General features: G+C 44.6%; 1 protein-coding gene across 4 annotated transcripts in view; it reads left to right on the top strand.

Annotated features, from left to right (window-relative positions):
* Positions 1-16245, top strand: part of LOC102447375 (SLAIN motif-containing protein-like) — a 70322-nt gene that overhangs the window by 15588 nt on the left and 38489 nt on the right. For 3 of the 4 annotated variants that reach the window (XM_075941207.1, XM_075941206.1, XM_006111330.4), the window contains exons 3-4: positions 5540-5676; positions 11382-11531. In XM_075941207.1, coding sequence (XP_075797322.1) covers positions 5540-5676; positions 11382-11531 — 287 coding nt within the window. The remainder of the gene's footprint in view (positions 1-5539; positions 5677-11381; positions 11532-16245) is intronic. The other variant, XM_075941208.1, reaches the window with a different exon arrangement.

The raw sequence follows: 16245 nt of genomic DNA, 5'->3' as shown, positions 1-16245 counted from the left end.
CCTCAGTTCTAGTCTCCCTCTCTTCCTTGAGTGTTACCTAAACAATTATATCCTGCCCTGTTGCAACTCCCATTGTTGATTTCCCTCTCTTCATCCCTTTTGTGGAATTCCAACTCTCATCGGACAATTTGTTCCAGCCTGTTCTTTCTCTCCCCCTTTGAATTGGCTTTTCGTCTGTGCATTTGAATCAGATTGCATCTGTCTCCATACTGCCTGTATGCCAGCTGGGAAGTTATTGAGAGGATAGAAGATACTGGGTTCCTGAACTCAGTTCAAGTGCCTGGTCCCACTTTAGAGTAGCTATTACAGGGAAGAGTCTTGAGTCCCTGTAGTCCAGGGCATGTTTCTACTTGGACACTCTCTAGAGATGGTCCATATGCAGTGCAGTCACATGTGGAGAAGTGTGAGGGGATGGAACATGCAGTGCGAATGGAATCTTTGGAAATAGCTGCTAAAAGCCAGTCTTTACTGAACATATGCAAATTTCAACTGAAGTTGGGCAGTTAAAACCATTTAAAATAGTCTTATAATAGAAAGTGTGGAGCAGCCTTGCCTATAAGTAGTAACCAAAATGGGTTAAATTAGAAGTTGTTTCCTCCTTTAAGTTTGTATTGCATGTGCAGAAAAAATCATCAGTTTGGTCTTCTGCATGATTAGTAAGAGTTTGGAGATCAGATTTTTGGTTGGTAGCTTCTGCTTTGGACTTACATTTCTTAAAACATTTTGTTGACCTAACATTGTGATTATTTGTGATTATTTTGTCAGACATTTTTAATTGAGACTTACAACCTTGTCAGTATAAATGACAAGTTTAAACGTGTAGATATTTGAAAGCTCAGGGCCAATATAAAGAGTGATTGAAATGAAGGGACAGAGTTAAAGGTTATTTCTGGACATTTAAATGCTAAAAAGTCATGAAGTTTGGTTAGACAGAAATGGAATATTAAAGTTATTTTTGACTTCAACTCTCTTCTGAAGATATCCTCTTAGTAAAGGTCTAGTTCTACAGGAACCCACTGATGTCCTGAGGGAGCTCTTCCACCCAGCTTCTAAACCAGTTACATTGTCTCAAAAAAATCACATTGATCAGAGATCCATATTATACATCCTGCTCAGAGATGAGTTACTATGTGAAATTTAACAGTCTTCACTTTGAATAGTTTTGAGGTTTGCATCGTGTCTCTTTGTTTTCATTTTTTTGGGTCTCTCTCGTAAACAGCTTCTCAAAGTGGTCTATCTGCTTGTACCAGAAATAATTAGTCTGAGAAACCTGGCTTCCTGCCATGTGTGTTTATCAAACTTGCAAGAAACTTTCTAAATAAATCTATATAAAGTAACAGTCATTACCTTTTACTTGTTGAAGGATTGCCCTTCAAAGAAGTCCATTTCTGTACTTAGCTATGTAAAAAAGCAATTTACAAACAAAGAAATTAACTAGCTGTGTATGTAACTAGAATTTAGCTCATTATCTTCTGTATCTCTTCCCACAACCCCTCAATCCAGTCCTTTTTTGGTCATTCCTTGTTATTTTACATCTAGTTTTAAAAATAAAAAAATTGTTTTAAATCACTGATTTGGTAAATGAACAAGCAGGAAACTTGATTTATAAACTACAGAGCTTGAGATCCAGGAGCAAATTTTCTGTTGCACTTTTTTTTCCCCGAGAGAATGTGTGTGAGAGTTGGTGGGTGAGCTGGCTATAGGGGAAGGTAGTAGATGGGAAGTAGGGAGAAAGAAAGAAGCAAAACACCGGGATACCATAGGGAAAAGCTGCAGTGTAATCTGTTGGGGCTTGTCTTCACCTATGTAGAAGATTGAGGCTGACGTATTTGATCATCCGGAGTTCAATTTAGCATAAGAACTGCTAAATCAAACTCATAGGGTGCTGATACGCCTCCTGCTCATAAGGAATACTTCCATTGTGGAGAGAGAGTGAAAATTCAAATTAAGGTACGTTGACTACAGCTATGTAATTAACGTAGCTGGAGTTGTGTATCTTAATTTTGACCTTCTCCTGTAGTGTAGACCTGGACTTAGAGGACAAAGTGAAGGTAGGGAGGGAAAAAATTCTGGGGAAAAAAAAACCAATGAGATACCTAATGAATTACTTTTTAATTGGAGGAATTTACCCCTTCACTGTAGCCCATACAAGTTTTTGTAATAGCCTGAATGTGTGGCACAGAATCTCTCTCAATGTATGTACAATAGTGTAAACAACTGTTATAAATGGCAGTCTTCTTGGGAATTAGCTTGAAGACTATACAGAATGGTGCTATACATTAAGACTATGTATCAGAGGCAGCAGCATGGGGCAACAGGCAGTTGGTCTGTGAGGGGAGCTGGTTTTTAAACTGGCTCCCCTCACGGACCAGCTCCCACAACATAGCAGCGCGGAGTGGCAGGGAGCTCTTCGAAGTGGGGCCAGAGTGCACTGGCTCCTGGCCCTACCCCCAGGAACTATAGAATAGTCGAGTAACCAATAAGAATTCATGAGGTTAATCAACTATTCAATTAACTGATATTTAACATCCCTAAATTCCAGCTTTTAGTGACAAGGCTATGTTGACATAGCCCTGTTGCTGAAAGTTGGCATGTGTGAATGCTGTTCCCAACAAAATATTTCTAGCCCTCATGATTGGCTTTTAGTTTGTCAGCCGGAGAGTGCTCTTGCTGACAAGGCAACATTTGCACTTGCCCGCTACAAAATATTTTGCCATTTGGGGGTGGTGGCAGCGTGTGAGAGAGACACCTATTAATGACAAAAAAAATTTTGTCAATCAATTGCATTTGTAGACAAAGCCTTAGTTATGTCTTCACTGAATTTTCAGAAGTACGGATTAAGAATTTGAGGTTGACAATGGTTGCAAGGAGTTTTCAGTATCCTCAAGCCTCTTCCCTTCAAAAAATACTAATGTCAGTCAGCAAAGGCACCACATGTGTGATAAGATGAAAGTGTTTATATTAAATTTGTAAAGATTTGAATATTTCAGGCAAAATACTATATTTACTGGCTTCTGAAAAGAGTATATCAACAGCATAACAGGAAGATGGAATTCTAAATAAAAAGGACTTTTACCATTTAAAATTTTTAAACATAAAATGTGTGCTGTAAGAGGAAGCATCTGATCCTTTTCTTTTTATAAATGAAGATTTATAATTTTTTAAAATAAGTATTGTTTCTGAGAAGCATTAGTTATTGATCAATAACTGTATGGACAAATAAATGGGATATATATGTATAAAGCCAATGTATTTCCATTCAGTATTGAACATTTACAGGATTTGAAATGTCTTCAACTTCAAAATTATATAATAATGGTTGGCCTTTTTCGTGAGGTTTTCTGGACAGAAGGGAAATGTTAATCAAATTTATAAATTTTAAATATCTACATATTTTCTTACATGTTCAGGACCAATTTGTAGCTTAAGTCCCCCATATCCATTTTTAATTTCTGAAAAAGAATACTGTGTGTCCCCTTTTAAATTGATTCTGGTATGCTCTGTCCTTTCCTAATAAAGAAATACTTGATCATAAAATACAATTGGAATGCTATTGTACCCCTTCATCAGTTGTAACTAAAGTCTCTCACTAAATCTGCTTTTACTGTTGTTACACCTATATTAATACACTATTTTGTACATACAGTTGGCAAAATCCTGTGTCCATGTACCGATATCTAAAACAGTTTATAAAATTGGTAACTAAAGTTGTATATAAAAAATCCTCCTTTGTTTATATAGAAAGCTATGGCTCACCTGATTACCATGTGTTCAGATTTTAGGGGCTGGAGAAGAAGTTAACTTGTTGCACAGTCAGATTTAAAAAAACAAGCTTTTGATATAGTGAGCTGGTTCAACTATACAGGCAGTCCCCGGGTTACGTACAAGATAGGGACTGTAGGTTTGTTCTTAAGTTGAATCTGTATGTAAGTCGGAACTGGCGTCCAGATTCAGCCGCTGCTGAAACTGACTGCCAGTTCTGACTTATATACAGATTCAACTTAAGAACCCCAAGTCAGCTGCTGCTGAAACTGATCAGCAGCTGATTCCAGGAAGCCCGGGGCAGAGCAACTGTGCCTTGGGCTTCCTGTAGTCAGCGCTGGTCAGTTTCAGCAACGGCTGACTTGGGGACGTCTGGGGCAGAGCAGCTGGGGTGCTGCTGGGTTGCTCCAGTAGCACCGCTCCTCGGCGCTACTGGACCAACCCAGCAGCACCCCAGCTGCTCTGCCCCAGGAGTCCTGATTCAGCCGCTGCTGAAACTGACCAGCAGCGGCTGAATCAGGACGCCTGGGGCAGAGCAGTTGGGATGCTGTCGGGTTGGTCCAGTAGTGCCCAGAGCGGCACTGCGGGACCAACCGGCAGCGCCCCAGCTGCTCTGCCCCAGGGTCCACAACAAAAGCCTGGTCTGCTGGGGGGGGGGCACACTAGCTGCGCCCCCCCCAGCAGACCAGGGACACAGGAAGCAAACACGCAGCCGCGGCGGGGTCCCCGCGCTTCTGAGGCTTTGCCAGAGCACTTACGAACGGGGCTTTCTCGCCCCGGAGCTCACAGGCAGCGGTCAGCCACCTCGAGCTCCGGGGCGAGAAAAGCTGCTCCCGGTGCCCCTGGTCTGCTGGGGACTGTCTTCAGCAGACCAGGGACACCACGAGCAAACCGGTTTGCTCCCGGTGCCCCTGGTCTGCTGGAGAGGGTCCCCAGCAGACCAGGGGCACCGGGAGCAGCTTTTCTCGCCCCGGAGCTCGAGGTGGCTGACTGCTGCCTGTGAGCTCCGGGGCGAGAGAGCCCCGTTCGTAAGTGCGGATCCGACATAAGTCGGATCCGCGTAAGTCGGGGTCTGCCTGTAATGGGATTTGGAAGTAAGAAATTACTGGCAAATCAATTTTAAACCTTTCTTGAACACACACAGTCTCTAAATAAATGCACACCTGATGTAGCACTAATTTCTCCACGTGGCAAATTTTGTTTTATCCATTGGGTAATGTGGACTTCAAGCTGAAATGTTTTAATAAAAAATGCTGTGAATATAAAAGGACATGTATATAATTTTGAATGACTTATTTGTGCAATAAATGTCATAACTTTTGCATCTGGAGTCTGGAATTCTACTGCTTCCTGGGCCTTGTGATACTCCATGTTTGCTCGAAGTATAGTCACACTTATCAAATTCAGTCCATTTTTCTGTCATGACATTAGAAAGATGCTCTCAGATTCTTCGAACCAATTAATACATCTGTGGAAAATATGGAGGAGAAATGGTACTTGAACCTAGAAACCTCTGTTAGTCTTATATTCTGTATGTATTTATACACTCTCCAGTTATACAGTTTACTGTATGTAGGCACTGCAGTGTATTTGAGTGGATCTTCACTGAAGTAGACTAAGTTATTGTAACCTTAAATGTAGTTCTGCTTAGTCCTCTCACATGGGATCAAAGATGTAATACATAAATCTTGTTTGGATGGCTTTCTTCCTCTTCTTTCCAATGTCTTGAATTAATGAACATTTACTCAGAATAACTTTTTCAATTCCTTTTTTTAAGGCTATATGTCTCTCCAAGAAAATCCACTGCACATCAAAAAACAGAATCTCCTATAAAGTGGTGTCGACAGGTGTTGGATAACCCAAGTCCTGAAACAGAAGTAGCCTGCCGAGCCCTTATAAATAGACTTGACCAAGGTATTTATGTGAAATCTATCTTGAGTACTTAGAAATAGATATATCTTGTATTATTATTGAAGTGATAGTTGAAACGGGAATATTATGTATTGTAATCTTAAAGTAAATAAAGAACATATTCAAAAATATATCAGATCACTTTTAAAGTGTACTTGTCATTATTTAAAACTCAAGTGCTTTCTTAAGGAAAACACCTGTAAACCAGATAATGTAATTGGCATTGAAATATGTCTGCAAATTGGATATAGATTAAAAGCAATAGATCAAGCAAACTTAGCTTTAACTCTGATCATTAGAACTTTCTGCATTCATTTTGTTTAATTAAAATGGATTAAAACTAATATAAGTGCTTCTGACCTAGTGCTAAGTAGATAATCTCATTAATTTTTATCTATACTACAGGCAGTCCCCGAGTTACGCGGATCCGACTTATGTCGGATCCGCAGTTACGAACGGGGCCCTACCTCTCCCTGGTCTCCGGCAGACCAGGGAGAGGAAGCAAAGCGGCGGAACACATGGGCAGCGGACAGCCCAGATGCGTCAGGGCTGTCTGCTACCCGCGTGTTCCGCCGCTTTGCTCCCCGTCCCCCTGGTCTCCAGACCAGGGGGACGGGGAGCAAAGCAGAGCAAAGCCGCAGAGCCTGAGCAGGACAGCCACGACGCGAATGGGTTATCCCGCTGCCCCCGTGCTCCGCGGCTTTGCTCCGGACGCCTGTGGTACAGCAGCTGGGGCGCTGCCGGTTGGTCCCGTAGCACCGCTCTGGGCGCTACGGGACCAACCCGGCAGCACCCCAGCTGCTCTTCCCCAGGTGTCCTGATTCAGCCGCTGCTGGTCAGTTTCAGCAGCGGCTGAATCAGGACGCCTGGGGCAGAGCAGCTTGGGTGCTGCTGGGTTGGTCCAGTAGCGACGAGGAGCGGCGGCGCTACTGGACCAACCCAGCAGCACCCCAGCTGCTCTGCCCCAGGCGTCCCCAAGTCAGCCGCTGCTGAAACTGACCAGTGGCTGACTACAGGAAGCTGACTTGGGGATGCCTGGGGTTCTTAAGTTGAATCTGTATGTAAGTCAGAACTGGCGTCCAGATTCAGCCGCTGTTGAAACTGATCAGTTTCAGCAGCAGCTGAATCTGGACGCCAGTTCCAACTTACATACAGATTCAACTTAAGAACAAACCTACAGTCCCTATCTTGTACGTAACCCGGGGACTGCCTGTATACTACGAACGGGGCTTTTCTCGCCCCAGAGCTCACGGGCGGCGGGTCGCCACCCGTGTCTTCCGGGGTGAGAAAAGCTTCTCCCGGTCTGCCTGGTCTTCTGGGGGGGTCCAGCAAAGCCGCTAGACCCCCCCCAGCAGACCAGGGGGACAGGAGCAAAGCCACGGAGCACGCCCGCAGCGGGACAGCCCGGGTGTGCCTGGGCTGTCCCGCTGCGGGTGTGCTCCAAGGCTTTGCTCCCCGTCTCCCTGGTCTGTCCCGCTGCGGGTGTGCTCCAAGGCTTTGCTCCCCGTCTCCCTGGTCTGACCAGCAGACCAGGGAGATGGGGAGCAAAGCCTCGGAACACGCCAGCAGTGGGACAGCCGCGGCCCGCCTGGACTGTCCCGCTGCCCGCATGCTCTGCGGCTTTGCTCCGCGTCTCCCAGGTCAGCAGACCAGGGAGACGGAATAAGCCGTGGAGGACTTGGGCAGTCCTGCCACCCCTGTCTCCCTGGTCTGCTGCGTGGGGGGTGGGGGCATGCATCTAGTGCCCCTCCCCCCCTCTCACCCCCAGCAGACCAGGCTTTTCTTGCCTACCCCTGGGGTAGAGGAGCTGGGGGCTGCTGGGTTGGTCCCGCAGCGCCACTCCGGACCAACCCGGCAGCACCCCAGCTGCTCTGCCCCAGGCGTCCCCAAGTCAGCCGCTGCTGAAACTGACCAGCGGCTGACTACAGGAAGCCCGAGGCAGAGTTGCTCTGCCCCAGGCTTCCTGGAATCAGCCGCTGATCAGTTTCAGCAGCAGCTGACTTGGGGATGCCTGGGTTTCTTAAGTTGAATCTGTATGTAAGTCAGAACTGGCATCCAGATTCAGCCGCGGTTGAAACTGATCAGTTTCAGCAGCGGCTGACGCCAGTTCCGACTTACATACAGATTCAACTTAAGAACAAACCTACAGTCCCTATCTTGTACGTAACCCGGGGACTGCCTGTATTGTATTTACAAAAGTGTTAATTTAAGCTTTTTTATGTGGAAGGTATAACTCTAAATGTTTGTATTAAAATATACAATCAAAGTAAAGTACTTTTAGAAAATAAAACTCTTCTGTAGTTTCTCTCAATGGAAAAAATGCTTAGCAATTCTGTTCATCCTCCTCCTCCTTAGTGATTCTTTCATGCATTATTTCTAGTAGGAATGTAATAGTGTAGTCGATTAACTGATGAGCAAAAGCTTACAGGTTAATGTTATAGACTATACTCATTTTCCTCCACCCTCCCTTGCCAGTACATTTTTTAGCAGGCTGGCCAGTTGCCTAGCTCAGTCCTGGCTCAGGCCAGGTCCAGGACCTACCCCCACCATGGCGCTGCGTTTAAAGTGTATTAGGAGCCAGGCGGGCGGGCAGCCCAGCTCAGTTCTAGCTTGTGCCAGGTCTAGGAGCTCAGATCCCCCCTAGACAGGGGCTGCTGCCACCCCCGCACTGCTTTATCAGAGGCAGCAGCATAGGGCAACAGACAGCTGGTCTGCGAGGGGAGCTGGATTTTAAACTAGCTCCCGCCTGGCACCCCACGCCACTGCCTCTATATTAGAGACAGCAGTGCAGAATGGCAGGGAGGTTCCCCAGGAGTAAGACCGGAGTGCACTGTCTGCTGGCCCCACCCCCAGGTACTATATAATAGTTGACTAACCGATAAGAATTCATGAGGTTATTTGATTTTTTTCAATTAACATCCCTAATTTCTAGTCATGGTTAGTGCTAAAAACTTAGTTGCACTGCATGAAAACTTCTGATCTTCCATCTTTGTAAGTTGCGGTATGCCTAGTTTCTAGGAAAAAATTAAATTTTTAACATTACCCAGATAAATTCCATGGTGATTATTTCACTTAAAGTATTTCAGCAAAGGTTTCTACTTTCGTGCTTTAACTGACAATTTATAGTTAACTGGCTCAGAAAGGAACCGAAGCACAAAACCTTATGAAACATTCTCTTTCTGTGGTCACATGCTGGTTTCTAAATTCAGAATTTTTTTAATGCAGTTTGAGAGAGAACTTACCATTCAGTGTTGTGAATATCCTATACACAATTTTTTTGAAAGAATAGATGCACAGTTGACCTTTAGTGTAACATTGGTATATTTGTACTTCCGTATTTCTTAGGGATAAAATATTAAGCAATTTATTGTTAAATATTAGTCTTATTGATAACCCACCATCCACCCTAACTATAAGTGCCTGAATTCAGGCCACGAATAATTTTTCCTGTCTTTGGCCCTAGTTTCTGGGCCCCAGGGTCTTTACAGGGGGCAGCCAGCTGGGTGGGGGAAAACTCATTTAGGTTAGGGAAGCAGGGGCTGTGGCCCCTCAGTTTCCCTTGTGGCTGTGGAGGCACACAGCACACTGATCTATGAAGGGAAGAAGCTGCTGAGGTGGCATGGAGCGTCTGCGGAGTCCACAGTAGGACAAACTAGGTACCTGAAGCCTCTGACCCTTTAAGTGGTTAAACTATCGTTTTAATAGTTTAAATGGTTATCTTTTAATATGATACTTACATCGCTAGTATTTATCCCTTATGCCAGCTAATATTGATGTTTCGGGTACAAATGAATATCCTGGTAGAGCCCTTAGCCATCATTTTCCTGACCTCTGTTCACCACAGTCCTGGAAACACAAAATAGTGTTGATAGTCCTGTTGAATGAATCACTTAATAATTTTCATATGAATCCAGCATTACTGTCTACTTTTAAATTGGATGGTATTCTCTTCTGTGTGAAAACTGTAACATTTGCCTTGATTCAGCCATGAAATAGTGGGCCTATGTCAGTGGTGAGCAACCTGCAACATTTTGTTTACCATTGCTTAGGTGCGGGGTTGTAATTCTGTTAGTTTCCAGTCACACAGTTTTTTTTCCTGCCAGTATTATTAAACTGATACACATGTAAAACAAGGGCACATGAAGTGAGGTATGTGTTGTTGCTATGGTCAGTTGGCACACCCCACAAATTCTAGGTATGAAAGTGCAGTTAGCAAAACTACCCTATCCTGGGATAGGGATGTAAGCAACTAGTCGACTATCCGATAAGCAAATGCAGGATCCGATAAGCAGGAGCTGGTGCTGGGGGGAGCTGGCTAAGGGATCCCCCACCAGCACTGTCTTTGTGGGGAAAAGGGGCAAGGGTGCAGTGGGCAACTGGTGGTGCTTCCGCCTTTGAAATGTAGCAAGGCTCTTGCTACATTTCAAATGCAGAAGTGCTGTGGGGAGCCTGGGGCAAACTGGGGATTCAGTCCCCCACTGGCCCCGCCCTCCTTGCTTTTGAAATGTACAAGTGTCCTGAGAGGGCTCTTGTACATTTCAAAAGCAAAGCGCCGCTGCGAGCGCGGGGCCAGTGGGGGACTCAAACAGTCCCCTGTCCTCCCCACTCTCGGCCGTGCTTCCTGCAGGGCTTCCGCCTTTGAAATGTAGCAAGAGCTGGCCTTTGCTACATTTCAAAGGTGGAGGTGCCCTTATCAACTAATCGAATAGTCGTTGCAAATTACATCAACTATTCAATTAGCTGATTAGTCTAAATTTAACATCCTTAACCTGGGACTCTGTCATGGTTGCAACAATCTTGTAGCCTTCTGAGGGCCACTCATGCTGCCTGCTCATTAGCTTAGGTTGACCATCAATGGCCTATGCCCTTATAGGAAGGTGTATTTTTATTTGTGTTAACTGTATGCTCAGCAAAATATATTATCAGAATGATTTTGTCTTTAGAAAGGGATGGTGTGTGACAACTGAATGTAGGTTGTAGGTTTGTTTAAAAACTGAATCTGTTTTGGTGAACTTTCTGTGACCCAGATAATGGATGAAGGTGTTCTTATTCTATTAACCATTCAATTTCTCATTCAGATTTATCCATTAAAGTGCTCTCTTTTGGTGAGCTTCTCGCTGATCAAGTTTTGTATTTCCGACAAACCATTTTGAATAGAGCATCATATATCTGTTTTTAATCTTCAGTATTCTGTTTATTGATTTCGCACATAGGTATGTCAGACATCTTTGTTTGACGTTTTGAGCCAAATTGATATCAAAATAGTTTAATACTTTGTCATTATGAAGAATAAAAATCCAAAAGAATGTGCATATCTGAGTGTAAAGACCAGTGAAGTTATTTTCAAGATCAGTTAAATTCTGCATCACATTTTCATTGTTCTGCTTCAAAATTTTAAAGTCTTTTTAGGAGACCAAGGCTGAGATTCTTCCCTTTGCCCACCTTGAGTCATTCATCATTGGAAAATCTCAGACTTGGTGAAGAAGCTGCTCTTTGGATAGTAAGGTAAGGGGGGGCAGGTGGCAGAGAAGAGAAGAAATATTGTGTGGCTTTTCACGTACTATGATGAAGTAATCATTCATGATGAATGATTCTAAATGCTGATAATGCTTGTTCCTGTTTTATTACTGCCTTTTTTTCTCCCTCATTTCATTCATTTTCAAAGCTAATTTGGTAATATATATGGCTTTCTTGTATTTTCCTTCTAGCCAGTAAGTGGAAAAACCTGTATTGCAGTCCACTGGCATCACCAAGTGCACATAACTTGAATACAGAGACAAGCTCCTGTAGCAATGCACTAAACTCTCCTGGGCATCTCAAATCAACTAACAAACCACTACTAACATGTGGCAGCTCAGGTATGGCATGTCAATAATGCAGAGTGAAGCTTGGAAAGCTATGCAAGAAGGATTGTTGCAGACTATTTTTTTGGTGGGGGGAGCCATGAACAGATATCTTGGGGTGTGAAGAAAAGGAGAATTATATCCAATGGATGTAATTTAATTTGGTTTATATTGCTAGTCTATATGCATGAAACCACTGGGAATCTTTTGAAGGAACCTCTTTGTATCCTAAATAGTTGGGGGGGGGGGGGTGTAAAACAAAAATATGAAACAGCTGTTTAGGTTCAAACAAAATAGCATTGCTCCTTAAATAGCCCAGTATAAAACAATAAAAAGTTAGCCATACAAAAAACACTTGATTGATACTGGCTAAAAAAGTTAAAGGGACTTAGGAAGTCTTATTGCAAGCTTGTAAATGATTTAGGTGCTGTTGAAAATTATGCAAATTGTTTTTAAACACCAAGCTGTTTGTAGATGCCCCTTTCAAAGAGATGGTGAACTAATTGAGTAGCTAAATAAACATGGAATAGTAAAGTCTGATGGAAAGCTTTTGGTTGATTTGTTGGAATAATATTTGTATTACTTTTAAATTGGAAGATGACCAAGGTCTCTAACAGGAATTTTATACACACATACATATATATGTAAAATATATATCATGTTTTTGTCAGAATATCTGTTCTCATTGGAATTTGGAACTGAAAACTTCTAATTTGTGTCAAATGATCATAGTTGAGCTACTAGTGTTTCTTCTGAACACTTTAGCTCTTCTTTGTGAGGTCCCCATGGATGCTCCATGCTGGGTCTTGGTGCCATTCCAGCATGTGAATCGGAAATTTTGAAGTGGTCCCTGTGGGGGCCATGCATGCATGGCACCAACCAGTGCCCACACCCTCCTGTTCCTTCTCAACTGCCCTTGGCCTGAGACAGAGCTCCACAGTTCCCTACTTTTTTGATGATTCTGCAGTAGTTTAGATAGTTTATAGTTTCTTGGTATTGTTTAGTGAGTTTGTTGTTAATAGTTAAAAACAACAAAAAACTTTCCATCATGCCGGGTTCGCCAGGCTTTACATGTCGTGCCTCCTGCAGAGAGGCAATGTCCATCTTAGATGGTCACACGCAATGCGTCAGATGTCTCAGGGAACAGTACTTAACTCAGAGTTGCCATCACTGTGCCAATCTTAAGGCCAGGACACGCAAAGAGAGAGATCTTTGACTAAAGCTGATCTTAATGGAAAAGAGCCTACATTCTGCCTCGGATCTGGGAGTTCAACCTAGGGTGGTACATTCACCTCCAGGCTTTCCTCATGGCATGATGGCACCAAAGAGGAGAAGTTCCTCAGTGCCTCAGCAGGAGAGGGCCAGTAAGAAATGGTCCTCCTCCAGGCAATCGGCTCACAGGTCTTGCGTCAGCACGTATTACACCCCAGTACCTAGGCATCATGGCACCACCGGTCATTGCCGCTTCTAACCACAAAGGCTTGAAACAATGCTGTAGTGTCGTACCGGTAACCTCTGTGGTATTGATGAATACCCTGGCACCATTGGATAAACCATGGATGTCAAATTCAGCACTGACCGAGAAAACCAAGGTATCAGCACTGATAGCAACACCCATAGCCTCTATACAAATGACACCATCAGCCATGTTGGCACCAACGGCATCTGTCTCGATACTGATGGCACCAGCCTGCTTGTTTGCATCGCTGGCACCGACCAGACTTGTGGCACCAACTATATATTCGGTATTGCCAACATATCGACGATCACTACCATCCACACCGAGCATGCTGTTGGCACTGTACAAGCTGACACTGCAGACTCCAGCACTGATCCTGGTAGTGCCACTTCCATATATGCACAGTGTGGATCTGGCAGTCGTATCTGCACCTCAGTCACCAATGTTCGGTACAGATACATTTCTGAAACCAGCCATTCCTCAGACACTGGCTCCGGTACCATTGCAATTCTCCAGCGATAAAGATGATGGGATACCGGCATTCTTTTCCCCACAATGCAGCCCTCCACGCCATTACTACAAGCCATGTTATGACCCATACGCACCCCCTCCATTGGATGGCCACCACTGGATGCCCCCACCGGTGCCACACCTTTCTCAATGGCCTTACCGGAGCCCTTGGGGTTTCTATACTAGACACTACAGCGCCCAACCCAGCCCTTACAAACTGCCTACTTCCTATACACCATGCATTAAGTGCCCACTAGGAGTTTGGAGTATTTATTCACTCGTCCAACACTGAACTCTTTAGTGGAGGAGGTGGCACATCGAGCCAAACAGCATCTGTACCACTCCACTAGATAAGGACAGCAAGAGATTAGACCTCTTGAGTCAAAAGACCTATACTTTGGCAACTTTACAGTTTAAGACCTCGAATTACTCATCCATGCTGGCAAAATATGATTTTAGGAATTATTCTGAACTGCTGGACTTTGAGGACAACATCCCTGAGGCAAAGAGACTCCAATTTACAGCTATTGTGGCTAAGGGATGCGTTATTTCACGGGCAGCTCTCCAGGCCACGCTATATGCCACAGACACAGCAGCTGGAACCACTGCGGTTGTGATGCACAGCTCATCATGGTTCTCCCTGGCCACATTTCCTCGTAAAATACAAGCCACCATTGAGGATTTGCCCTTTTGATGGGTAAAATCTCTTTACCAAGAAAACCAATGAGGTCCTTAATACAGTGAAGGACTCGCGTGTCACCCTCCTCACCCTCGGCATCCATACGTCCACTAACAGACTTAGGCAGTACTGCTACCAACCTTATCAAGACCTCGTTACCCTGCTTACCTCAACCAACGCTCGGATTCCAATCCAAGAAGAAACTGACCTTGGCCCCAGAATCGCTAACAGTCATTGGGTTCGGCCCCTTAACTGCCACCAGCCAACAGGCAAATTTGAGGCCTTGGTCGAGGGCTTCAAAGACCTCCTTGAAGTTTCAGTGCTACCAGTGACCATGTGCATGTTCCAAAATCCTCTCTGCCTGTTCTATCACCAATGGGCTGATAGCACCACAGAGAGGATGATGTCAAGCACTCATCTATCAGGATACACCACCATTCCCTTCCTCTCCAAGCCCCCTTTCCACCCTCTCATCCAGTCTCTCTTCAGGGACTCCTGTCATGAGAGTCTCTTGCATCAAGAGGTGATACATTTGCTAGATCTTGGAGCCATAGAACCGGTCCCAGAACAACACAGGGGATCAGGTTTCTATTTCTATTACTTTTTACTCAAAAGAAGTCTGGGGAATGGAGACCAATATTAGAGCTCTACCACCTCAACAAGTTAGTCAAAATGCAACACTTTTGCATGGTCACTCTATCCACGATTATCCCGGCATTGCAACCAGGGGACTGGTTTTCAGACGACCTCCAGGACCCACATTTCCATATTCTCATACACCCGGCTCTCAGAAGGTTCTTAAGGTTCACGGTAGGCCCACATTGCTACCAATATTGGGTCCTTCCGTTTGGCCTGTCAGTGGCCCCTCACATTTTCTCCAAAGTGCTCACTGTTGCCTCAGCACACCTTCACTCTTTGGGAATAATCATATTTCCTTACCTTGATGACTGCCTCCTCAAAGCCACATCACGCTCTGAGGCAGTCCGTGTCACAGCAACAACTATACATTGTTTTCAAAAGTTGGGCTTTCGCAGAAACTAGGAAAAGTCATCTATCCACCTTTCTCAGATGATTGAATTCATCGGAGCCTGCCTAAAGTCCATGGCGGTAAGAGCCTACCTGCCTCACGACAGATTCATATAAATGACCCTCTAAACTTACCTGTATTCTTTCCAAAACCACATGGCAATGCATTTGAGGCTTCCATGCACACTCTCGACATCATGTGTGTGCTAACTTTCTACTTGCAGAGAACTAAACCCTTTAGGCAATCTCCTCAGCTTTTCTTGGTGTTTGACAAATGGGTTAAAGGGCAACCCATATCGAAACAGAGATTGTCCAAATGGATAACCGACTGCATAAAGCTTTCTTACTCCCTTAAGGGCCTACTACCACCCTTAACTCTGACGGCTCATTCTCCTAGGGCCATATCCTCTACCACTGCATACCTATGCAATGTCCCACTTTCAGACATTTGCACGGGAGCCACCTGGATGTTACAACTTACCTTTACTAAGCACTATGTGCTCTCCTTACAGGTGCAGGAAACTTACATGGGCTCTGCAATTTTATCATCAGCTTTCCGCTATACTCCAAAGCCCCAGCCGCTGAATGTCGATATTGCTTGCTAATCACCCAGTGTGGAACATCCATGGGGACCTCTCTCAGAAGAAGCGGAGGTTACTCACCTTCTGTAGTAACTGGAGTTCTTTGAGATGGTGTCCCCGTGGATGCTCCACAACCTGCCCTCCTCTCCTCTGCTTCAGACCTATAAGTCCTCTGGGGTAGAGAAGGAACTGAAGGGCATAGGCCGTGCATGTGAGGTGCCCACTGGAAAGCACACACCAGTTGGTGCTGCACACGTGTGGCCCCTGCATGGACTGCTTCAAAATCTCCAATCTATGTACTGGGATGGCACCAAGACCCAACATGGGGCATCCACAGGGACACCATCTCGAAGATCTCCAATTACTGCACAAGGGGAGTAACCTCCACATGAGAGTCTGCTCTTTGCAGGCATATTATCTGCTCTTAATTAAATTTGTACATGCAGTCTTTCAGGGATAGTATTTAACCCTCTA

This window comes from Pelodiscus sinensis, chromosome 13 (assembly GCF_049634645.1).
Source record: "Pelodiscus sinensis isolate JC-2024 chromosome 13, ASM4963464v1, whole genome shotgun sequence".
Lineage (NCBI taxonomy): Eukaryota > Metazoa > Chordata > Testudines > Trionychidae > Pelodiscus > Pelodiscus sinensis.
This window is presented reverse-complemented; position numbering and strand designations above follow the sequence as displayed.